A 12,243-nucleotide genomic window follows, 5' to 3' on the forward strand; every position below is an offset into this window, starting at 1 on the left:
GGTAACTGAAAAAGATGGGCGGATTGGGAAATCGATGGACGGCTAGAATTCGCTCGAATAAAGCGAGATTAGGAGGGCACCTGGAAGGGTCCGACCCTTTTCTTCGTGCGCATAAAATATCTTATGCGGGATCCGCATACGCCATTCTTCTCAAGACATCGGGCTGATGCCTAATAGGCGGTGCAAATGAATGGCTATTGTTAAGTTCGCATAGAGTGTTTGTACGGGCGTTTGTAAGCGGTACGGGATGGAGTACTTCTCATTTGATTTGAAGTACGCGGAAAAGGTAAATGGACCGTTTCGTTCGGGATCCCGAGATTCGTCCTTATCTCCGCGTCCTTAACGTGAACTTCACGTCAAATAGGCTCCCAAGATCACGTGTGATGGGGTGGGGGTTTCGGCTGGGTTTAGATTCGTTTTGGGTTTGAATCCAACCCGATCCCAAATGCGAGCCGGATCCAAATCAGATTGGATCCAAATTATCCATTTGGCTAAAAAGTATGCTCATCTGAATTTGACTGGAGTTTAATCTTTCAATTTTTCATACTGTAACTTCACATCTTTTTTGAGCAAATACTGTAGTTTTACATTAGTAACAATCTGACGATCAGAAATATATTTATGAGAAAAGCAAATTGATAACGCAACTGAAAATGACATTTCTATTTTCTAAGTTGTTTATAAACAAGTAATTAAGCTTGGGCTCGGTTTCAAGCTTGAGTTCGAGCTGGATCCAGGCTCTATTTCAGGCTCATCCATACTTGGGCTTGAGCTGGACCTAGGTCGGGCCAACACTATACTCGAGCTCGGTCCGAAAAATATGTGAGATCTATATTCAAACCCAAATTTCGTCTAGAATCTTTTAGGCCTAGCTCGTAGCCCGACTCGAAGTCGTTCCGGCCTAATGGGCCTCGTGCCGGTCTAGGCTCAATTTTAGCCTTAGGTGCTTAAATGCACCCCAAAAAAAAAAAAAAAATATAGGAACACCTTCACAACTTTTTACCTATTTACACTGACACCCTCTCTATTTTAATTTTTTAATTTGGTCCTTCGACTTGTCATGTTGACCCAATGTGATCATGCCGAGCTTAAATTTTTCAAGACTGAAATATCCTTGATGGGAGGTGCTAAGAAAACACCCCAAATCACATGAGTCAGGTGATTCTCTCAAAATAACTAGCTAGGTTTTCTTGTATCTAGAAAAAATCTCGAAGGGAGAGGAGGAAGAAGAGAATATTGCAATAGAAGGGGAGATTATCTTGGAAGGATATCACGAGCGGTAAATGGGGAGGGAGAGAGAGAGAGGTGGGGAGAGATGAAGAGAGAGTCACCATGAAAGCAACCCAAGCAAGCTCCGAATCCTATTTGTTCTACCATTATGGAAGAAGGGCGCTATTGAAAACATCCTGGACCAACGTAATACAAGATTAGGGCTTCCATAACCTAGAAAATTCCAATTAAGAAAAGTAAATCATACTAATTCTTGCTAAAATATATTTTCTTAAGTTCTTTTAATTGATTATATTAAGTTTCCCTCCTTTTTCCATTTCATTTACAAAATGAAATTTTGTTCTCCAAATTTTTTGCTAAAGGAAATGTAGCTACAAAATCTTGAGTACCTTAATATAGGCTTAAAAGAAAAGAGGTTGATGATTTGTTTAGGTGGCATAGAGATTTTTTTTAATGACCAACAAAGATTGCATATTAGTAAATGAAGTAAGTACATCTACTAAAGGTGGTATGCTATTAGTAACTACATTCCAAACGGTTAGATTTCATAAAAGAGTTTGCATTGTATATTTCATTTCGTATATTTATCTTTTATTAAATGCTTAGAAGTTTCCAATACAACCAAGTTAATGGAAAGACCAGCTTTGACTAGATCATTCAACTTAGGGCACATTATCATCCATATTATAAGGCAAAGAATAACCCATGCATGGTTCCAATAAAATTTTTGATATTTTGAGAAATTAACTTAGTAACGTGGTTAAAAAAAAATGAAGCATATTTCTTTTCTCCTAATGCATTGTATCTGCTTACCCTAACAAAATATCTACATTAGTATGCTTAGTGTGTATATCATTTAAACTACATTATAGTACAAGTAATTCAAGTGTGAACATTCATATCTAGTAGCTACTTATAAATGCACAAGCGTGCATACATTTTAAGCATTATACATGAAGCTGGTGTGGAAAATAGCCCAAGCTTCTACATATAATCCACAGCTGCCAAATTCAATGAGCCAATGCAGCAGATCATTCACTTGCAACGATCGCATTCTTGACAATCTTCCTGAAATTGAAGATAAACTTGTTTCAATCAGTCCAAACAATATATGACAAGTAGTTATATACTACAATTTATAAATGATAAAAAAATTTCATTCCAACTTAGATGTTAAAATTATAAATGTAGCAACTATGGCCTATTAATTTTAATTTGCATTTACATATTTATGAAAACTTACCTCATGTTGATGATCTCTTTGAAGTGTTTGTTGACATTGACATGTCTTAGGTGCCAAATGGGTATGACGAACTACATGTTGGATGAATGCTCGAAGGTGATTGTGTATGCTGGATTCCAAGAAAATAATCTCCAATGAAGAAAATAAACTTGGAGGTCGATAAATTTTCATAATCAATAATGATAAGTTTAATGTATTGAAAAAAAATTACTTTTTTATTATTTTGGGATTATGATGTAATAATGCATGAATTCTTGCAGGTTGGATCATCTGGCACTTGTGTTGGTTTAAGTAAATCTAGGATTTTCGGCCATATTTAGTTGTTAGAAATTGAAATCAGCAAAGGTTTTTTCTAATATATCCTATGATATCCATTCTTGATAATTGTTAGGAATGATTGATTTTGATTATTGTGTTTGAATAAGTTTATATATCCATGGCTGCAAATGATTTAGTTGACCCATGATCCAACCTAATTTGACTAGCCCAATTTGTAATTGAAGACTGGTGGGTCGGGTAGGGGTCAAAACTAGACCAAATTTCAAAATCAGGTCAAGTATGGGTTTTGTATTTTCTAACCCCACTTGACTTAGCCCATCCATCATTCGAGTCTAATTTGGATCACTAGAAAAATAGACAGGACCCAACCTAGATCTAGTTTGGCCTGATATAGAAACCTAAACTATATAAAACCCCTTCTCCTTCATCCGACATGTCTTTCCTAATTCAATGAATGAACCTTCACTTAAACTAATCCTTCTTTGTTTATCTCAACAATACCATTTCCTCACTTAATTTCACTTTATCATGTTTAAACAGTAATTTTTTGTTTTGATGGATTCTTATTTATAATTTTCTCAAGTATATCAATACATATTTTTAAAATTATAGTTTTTATACTTGTACTTTAAGAATGATCAGTTTCTTCCATGAAAGTAAACCCTTGTTGAATAAATATTTATGTTTAAGCTAGTTTTTCAATTTTATCTAAAATTTAGTAATTTTGTATTTAATTATTTTATTTATAAAAGAATACTAAATTCTTGCCTTAGCTACGGATCCGATTTGACCTAAACCTAGATATTTGGCTTGTATCTGGATATACTTGACATAAACCTGACCCAAATGATCCACTAGATCTAAAATCTCTTCTCCGACCCCGTCTCAACCTAACCCAATCAACCAATAAGTTGGATCGGGTCGAGTTAGGCTAGGGTCAAGCATAACTAGTTCAATTCAACCCATTTGCAGGCCAACAGGTAATCTTAAGGGTATGAAGCAAATCTTAGAATTTATAATATATTAATATCTATTTTCCAATAAGATGTATATTAATATAATAATATTATTTCATACCATCAATATTATTAATAATATTATAATAACAATACAAATATTATAAATATAATTTCTATTAATAACATAACTATAATTTTAGATAATATATTAATATTATTATTATAGAAATAGTCTAATATAATATAGGTAATATAGTATTGCACAACATAAAATAGTATAAATTGTATAGCTATAATTATAACGAGATACATAATAATTATCATAATATGTGATAGAATAATTAACTAATAAAATATATAATACACTATATTCATGTTATTAGTATATTAGTAATTATAGTATTATATATTATTAATAGTTTGAAGTAATACATAATTATTTTCAATAAAAAATGTCAATTATGATTTGTGTAATAATACAAATATATATAATATTATAGATAATATAGTAATATATTCTTAAAAATATATTTTTAATAATTAATTTATATTTGTAAATATAATATGTAAGAATATTTTGTTATTACACAAGCAGCTATCCAGTGCTAAGAAAAATGATGCCCAAGCCCTCCCTCGTATAACAGTTTTATGCTTTCTTCTTGTAATTCATTACCCGTTAGAATTAATATTTACATGTCCAATTCTAAATGAGTTATCAAGTACGATAAATACACATTCCCAATTACCACTCCTCAAAACTAAAGAAGGTTTTCAAGCGTACCAAGAACCATGGAATTAATTTTCTTTCCCAAACTCTTATATATGGTCTTCCACTCTTATATTGATCCATAATGAGACTGGATCAATCTGACTTACATACTTGTTCAATCAATGATCGATTTTGATGATATGTGGTATTCACAAGCTTTGGTTTCAACTCATATATTGGGAACATTTGCTATATAATATGAATACAATTCTCTGTTACATAAAATACCTTGAACAACAAGTCTATTTCAATGCAAATGAACTTATCATACCTTAGCCTGTGTCGGTTGCAAGCAATAAAGAATGTCGATAAACCTTTGATAATGCTACGAACAGCTCGAAAAACCTGTAAACAATGGCACCGTCAATTTTCTGCATTGGAGAAAACCAAATTAAGCAATTGTAGTGCAAACGGTAGGTTAATAAACCTGTGAAAAGAGATCATTCCAAAGACCCTCCAAAACTGAGACATCATACGACGCTTGATGTGTCTCCGACAAATATGTAAACTGAAAAATGCTACTAATGGTCTCCCAAACATCTTGAACTAAAGCATAACTATTGGATAGCAAAGAACCCATCAAGTTTGCCAACATAAGCGCACATTTTATCGGAGCAAGAACTAACTTCCAGATGGAACACACCAATGGATAAACTAATGTTGCTGAAATCATAAGAAAGAAAAGATAGTGACATCAAGATATTTAGATTGGTTATTATAACCACAATTGGGGCTTAAGAGAAGTACCTGTACTCCAAATATATGAATAGAAAAATTCGAATGGCCATAGCAAAACCTCAATGATGTCGATGACCAGACCGTACATGGATTCGATCATGAACCATATTCTTGAAGAAAATAGCTCTTTCATCTTGGCACATGCATTCCATAAAGATGAAAACGGTCCAATGAATGGTTGCGAGATCGTTGTGAATATTGCTTTGATTGCCCGTGACATCACCAACAACCATTTAAAACTCTTACGCAAGTTTTGGAGAAACAACATTGTTCCAAGATACTGTATCCTTGTAACCATATCCCACTCTTCTATCCAACTAAATAGTGGACCACAAAGGCGGGCTGCAGCTGCTTTCAAAAGTGGTACATTCTTATACAAATCATAGAAGCCAATCATGACTGTCACTAATGATATCAAGATGTAAAGAGTCCTTGCTAAGGGTCGCATCCATGGACGATAAAAATGGCAAAATAAAGGATATGATTGGAAGAATATAACCCAAGAAGGAAGTCCAGACTCGAGCAGAGTGAGAAGCCTAATGTCGGACATGATTATTTTCCTTAGTTTGAATGGCAAAAGACTGTCACTAGACTTAAATAAGATCAGTGTGTCTGCATATTGAGTGGGTGCAATAAATGGTTCCTCCTCCATTTCTATCCTCTTTAGTGATTTCTTTTCTTCCGACATGACTAGTGTATTAACAGAGTCATGATAAAAATCACATGTATCCTCATACTGGCTGTTTTCTTTATTGCAAGGTTGCATATTATTAACCGTGCCATTTGTCCCTGAGGGAGGTTCTTGTACATCTAGGAATTCATCTTCAAGGAGAACCTCTAAAGGAAATGCTTTTTGTTGCAACATATCTCTCGAAAAAGAGTGAGGATTCCAATGTTGAACATCTAAATCAGATAACTTCCTTAAATAAATCTTGAGTGATTGGGTTTCTGATATTCGACCTGAGAACCATAAAGATATACAGCTTGAGGCTTGTTCAGGACTAAAAAATTCCCATTTCGTCATGGATCTTACTTCTAGAGCTAGAGATGTATCAGCCTGAGAACAAGACAGAAGTCTTTTGAATAGAAAGGATCATTTAAGTAAAGAATGGAAAATATGGTACCACTCAAGATGTCATTCCATGGATACCTGAAGTTCATTTAGATAGTTGATGCCATGCACATCTTTCCATATCACTTCAAACACAAGAAACCCTTGAAGGGCTTTGCTTAAGTCCATCACTGGAAAAAGATACCTCTCTTGCCATTTTGCAGAATTGATGGAAGGAAGCCATCGATAGGACCTCTTGGATTTGTCATGGTTGGATTGATGACCACCATCCTTCACATATTTACTTCCCGTTTTTGAATCTTTCTGAAGTACCCTGGTGTTTGTAAAAGGAGAAATCCTATACTGCAAACAAAGGGACAACATGTCATTATTAGTTGAAGCACGAAGTTCGACATTTTAATAGAAGAAGGGTAAAAATCGTAGACCTTTGTCACCATTAGTTGCCATAGCTTTGTTGATCTGGACTGCTTGTTCATCAGCCATGGCCGGTTATCGACCAAAATTAGAAGTCTTTTACTTAAAGGAGCAAAATATAAGAAGGCCCGTGAAACATATGATTGTATATCCCTGGAAGTAAAATCCATGAAAAGGGAACAAGCATCTAGTGTGATGTACAAGGATGTTGATTAGACATAGATGCAAACCCGATAAAAGCTACACAAAGTAATTAGAGAAATACAAATGTTATAAAAATTATTACCAGGTAGACTTTTTTTATATGATTCCTAACTTGTGCAGGAGTATTTCAAAGTTGAAACATAAACATAAATGAATAGTTATAAAGAAAATGTCAGGCACTCAAAAAATACCACTATTCAGGGAATATAGCGATGCATAAGCAATAAAATATTCGCTATTAGATTTTCAAGAGTGCTTCCAAACTATAAACAATAACAATAACCTATTTAAATAAAGTGGCAGCCATGTAATGCAAGCTATTAGGACATCATGTCACATAAAACAATTATGTAAGCATAGAACATAATAAGCCTGCAGATATAAAGAAGCAATGGTTTCAAATTCTAATGGTCTTGAGATTTTACAAGCATATAAATAGAAGAGCATGAATCAAAATAAAATTACTATAACTTAACAAAAATGACTCTACTATGTTGGACTGATTTGTGATCAATTAATGAGAAACTTTAAGTAGCTAGAAGTGCGACAAAACACATAGGTGTTTTCTTATCAACAATATGTTGAGAATCTTCAAACATCAATAACATACATATCAAGCTTCAGTTAAGAAACTTCTAGCATGAAGCAACTAAATAATTTACAATAGAAAATATAAAAAAAATAATTTCACTAAATTAAGATAATGAAACCTTCTATATACATAAAAAAGATAGAGGAAAGTGGATTGGGCCTCCCATATCTTTTATGAGAGAGAGAGAGAGAGAGAGAGAGAGCTCACCCAATTTGCAATCCTGTTAGAGCATAGATATCAGGCAGACTTTCCATTCACTTGTTAAAGGATTTACAAAACTTTACTCCCTTTCATGCTTGTTAATATCTTCTAGACCTTGAAAATGGTAAAACAAAATAAAAAAAATAAATGAAGGCAAAGATATTGTAGAACCTAGCAAAAGCACGTATTTAAGTTCTCATACACGCAAAAACACATTTGTTATATTATGTCCTTAATATAAACTAGATACCAGCTCCTAGTGTAAGAAGATATAAGAAGTTGCCACAATTAAAAAAAATAAAAATGAAAATGAAAATCTTGAAAACGAGGGTACATTAAAGGAATGTCATATAAAGATCAAAATGTTTCTTCTTTGAAAAAGAGCAAACGCATCCTTGAAAGTACAGATAGTATGAAAAGACTATGAAGATTCTTTAATAAAATTAATTTGGTGGACAAGCCAATATCTCTTATTTCAAACCAAAAGCATAGGGATATAAATAACCATAAACCATCAGAATAAACAAAGGAGAGATATGGTAAGCCCATATATGAAACGAAGGAAATGCCAAAAGGAACTTTTTAGTAATAAGAAAAGAAAAATCAGAAGAAAGTTGTGCCTTTGATCTCTTCCAATGGAATCCCAATGAAAGATGAAAAGGAGAGGGAGGAAGTCTTTGTTCGACTTGGATCAATTACCAAAAGAAATGGGGGCATTAAGGAGGTAAAGATGGCGACTTTGCTCAAGAGCAATATAAAGGAAGACAATCCATAAAGAGGTGGACGCAGAGAAATCTACGACAAACCTCTCTTTCCTTTCAACAGTGGAAGGTCAATGTTCCCCATTTTTCCCTTGCTCCATTTATGATCTGAACCGCCGATTTATCGGGGACTCTTCTTTTTCATGGAAAGTTGTTAGGCTTCTCCTGCGGAGAAATTGGATCTTTTTTTAGCAAGGATGCAACACTGCGAGGAAATGCATGGGTGGTCAAGATCATCCCTCTTGTTTTTCTCATTTATGTAAGGACTAAATTTAATCTATATGGACTTTTATTAGAAGAGAATATGTATGGCATCGAGGTATGACCTAGATACATTGTACCGGTATGAATCGAGCAATATGGAACGTACCGTGTCATACCGGTTCGGTACCGGTACCTAGTATGGATGGCGTACCGACACTCTGTATGTCCAAAAAAAAATCATACTATACCGTATCAATATCTACTAGTGTGGTATCGGTATGAAGTGGTACCGAGACAGCGAACTTTGAGTATGACAATGTATGAACAAATCTCCAACAGTAATTGATTTTTTATAAAAAAATAAAAAATGCTCAACATAGAGTACATAGGCTATGAAACTAACAAAGTGATAGTATGTCAGGATGAGTGATGATCCTTGGGAACTATGGATAAGGGCTCAAGTATTTTGTGTTATACCAATCGAGATGGAGATGACAAACTGAAAAATGATATCCTTAATTTTCTTAGTTTAGACTTTGAATTATTTTGTTTAAATAAAAATAATGGCGGCTAATAAGATATAACAATCTAGAAGGTATTAGTAACAAAATAATGGTTTTCATTTGATAAAATCAATTTAAATTATGTATTGCTTTAATAGATAATAACTTTATATATTTATGTGGATGGTGATGTAAAATTATAGCCCATTCTATCAACCAAAGAAGATCTAATTTAATATTATCAATTTTGAGTAAATTATAAATTTTTTTCTAAGATTAGGAATAAATTGCACTGATGTCCAATAGTATGAAGAACCTACATTTATCATAGAGCACTGATCATGAGCCGGGCTTAGGCACAGAAAATATCAAATTTTAAATTAGCCCAACCCGAAGCCCGACTATAAATGAATAGTGTTTAGGCCCGAGACCTGGCTCATGTTCGGCTCTAATTTATTCTCTTGAGATTTATTTTTATCTATTACTTTAATCATAACTTAACTGAATATTAGTCAAACCGTTAACTTTAAATAGGATCCAAATGCCACGTCGGAAAATTTTTTAAAATGACCAAAATAATTTTACATAACATAACAGCCATCCAAGAATATAAAAATATGTATGTATCCTCCTCCTCACTCAAGAAAAATTTTGACTTTTTATATATATGAGGTAAATGAATTTACTAACACTGTTAGTTTAACAGGGTATAAGTATAGATTTTACAAACTATTTGGTGTAAGTTTAGTAAACGTAAACTTTGGGGAGGTTTTTGTAATTTATTCATTAATTTTCATATGATAACTTCTATAGTAGTATGATAGCTTGTTATGTACATGTATCACGAGGGTAGTGGGCTTTCCAAGCTATCCATAACCAACGCTAATCTGAACCATATTTTCATTCAGGTTTGGTGGCTTTGTCCTAGGTTGAGATTTGGTGTAAGAAATATATACTATAATTTTTTAATTGATTTTAATCAGGTCCAATATGGTTAGTTTTTGACTAAATGGGTTGGGTTAGCCTAGTTGGCATCCAGGTGATCATAAACTTAGACTAAGTTTTTGAATTTGAATTTGGGTAAGATCAAGTTGAATTTAAGACATTTCTTATGCTTATTAAATTTGGATCCACTTTACTCACTTGTTACCTTAATTTGCAATATTAACATTTATTATCCAAATTATGCATATCATTAATCGGTACAGTGCAAAATATTTATGCTAGATTATTTTTTGGGGATATATGATGTATGCTTCTAATTGTTAATATTGATGTTTATGTAATTAGGGATGTGGTGTCCTAAATTTGTCACTACTCATAATTGATGGTGATAAAGTGGGAGCTTTTCCACTTTGACTTTGATGCTATTTCAAAATACTGAGTTTTGGCACAAAATATGGGGACTTGTAGCTACAAAAGTTATTCTAATCCTTTGATTTATGCCACAAGATATAATTAAGATTTGATGTATGTTTCTTTTCGTATACCCTTTCATTAGGGTTTTTCAGTACCTTTTTTTTGTCTGGTTTTTGTGAGAGCTTTAATGAGGCTCTGTTACTGGCTCTTTATTTTCTTTGCATAATTTCTATTTATTTTTTAGTAGTCTTTCTTTTTGCAATTCCTCGCAACAAGATTTGGCTTTGTGTATTGATTTCATGTTTACGTTGTGGTCAAGAAGATCGCATGTAATAATTAACTATAATGGATTAGGTACAAGTCTTATGCCCCATGCTTAGCAATCGAGTTGGATCAGTTATCCCTTTTACTTTGCCTGCTATTTTGACTAAAGGTTGGGAAAGTTTGGTTGGATCTGGTCACTATTAAAACAAAAATATATGGATCATTGGATCATATCCAATCTAATATTAGTAAAAGTATACATGCAAATATATGTCTAAAAGGGAAAATAAAATCAAAATATATAATTAACCATTACTTTAATATAAATAACAAAATTACATTAGTAGATTATTTGAGAAATGTGTGTCTAAAGTTGTACTTCTGAAAATTAAAATGTTCAACATATAGTAGTTATATTGTATAAGGTTAAACCTACTCTTTTTGATTGTTAGATTATATCGGACCGAGTGGTTGAAGTCAATTATAGTGCACGTGGAATCAACAAACTTAATTATTCAAATTACATTATTATCATAGTTAATCATAAGTTAATCGCAAAAATTCATCAAAATTAGATTAGTATAACAACTTGAGACATTCATGCTAGAATTATAATTAAATAAAAGTATCTAAGATATAACTATTACATTGCATAAGGTGAGGCCATTCTAATTTAAATCTTTGATTTTATATTAAATAATAAGAGTCTATTGCAGTTAAGAATGAACCAACAATCTTTCAGAAGGTAAAACTTTTGGTGGCAATGTCAAATTCTAATAATCTTGGACTCATTAAAAATGTCCTTTAAAGTCTAAAAATGGGTGAAAGTTAAAGTTGCACCTTAGTAATGATTTTCTTCCAATATTTAGAATATTTGGGTCCTTTTTGAGACTAGTTTAGATGGATATGTTTTCTTTAATTATATTCAAAAGTTTTAATCTGTTCACATAATCTTTGTAAATCTCTGTGTGTGTGTGTGTGTGTGTGAGAGAGAGAGAGAGAGAGAAAGAGAGAAAGTTAAAGCCATGCGCTCTATCTGCTGAGCTAAGATGGCAAGTTGCCATTCTCCTAATGCTAATTAACATGATTTCTTTGCCATGAAGAATTTAAAAGTACGTGTATAATATGCCTATGTAATATAGGCTCCCCTTCCCCCTTTCAATTTGGTTTTAAATTAGAAGCAAAAGTAAGTAGAACTTTTTTATTTGACCTAGAAGAAGGCTTTCCATTAATTTAAAGTTTTTATACAAATCCATTCATATTGTACTAAGTCCAAGATCTATCAATCGACGATAACTGAAAATATAGGATGATTTTATGGACTAGTTAGTGCAATAGTAGGTTCCTTTTGTAGAAAACATGATTTGAAGTAATAGAAAATATTTGTTCAACTAAATCAATGATAGTTGTGGTTTAATTTTTCCTTTTTCTTCATGGATTAGAGAGAATTA

The 12,243-nt window shown here is 32.8% G+C and overlaps 1 protein-coding gene across 2 annotated transcripts; it reads right to left on the reverse strand.

Annotated features, from left to right (window-relative positions):
• Nucleotides 1-1,990: 1,990 nt before the first annotated feature.
• LOC103710629 lies at nucleotides 1,991-7,816 on the reverse strand. Of its 2 annotated transcripts, XM_026806028.2 has the most exons (8): nucleotides 7,708-7,816; nucleotides 6,716-6,857; nucleotides 6,369-6,632; nucleotides 5,228-6,275; nucleotides 4,908-5,143; nucleotides 4,752-4,825; nucleotides 2,474-2,582; nucleotides 1,991-2,298 (listed from the first exon to the last, which is right to left on the reverse strand). In XM_026806028.2, the coding sequence occupies exons 1-8, from the start codon at nucleotides 7,752-7,754 to the stop codon at nucleotides 2,266-2,268; spliced, it is 1,953 nt and encodes a 650-aa protein (XP_026661829.2). In that variant the 5' UTR covers nucleotides 7,755-7,816; the 3' UTR covers nucleotides 1,991-2,265. The 2 variants fall into 2 exon arrangements, with proteins under 2 accessions (XP_026661829.2, XP_017699145.2); XM_017843656.3 differs by lacking the exon at nucleotides 2,474-2,582.
• Between the last annotated feature and the right edge of the window lie 4,427 nt (nucleotides 7,817-12,243).

Source organism: Phoenix dactylifera, chromosome 7, assembly GCF_009389715.1.
Source record: "Phoenix dactylifera cultivar Barhee BC4 chromosome 7, palm_55x_up_171113_PBpolish2nd_filt_p, whole genome shotgun sequence".
NCBI lineage: Eukaryota > Viridiplantae > Streptophyta > Magnoliopsida > Arecales > Arecaceae > Phoenix > Phoenix dactylifera.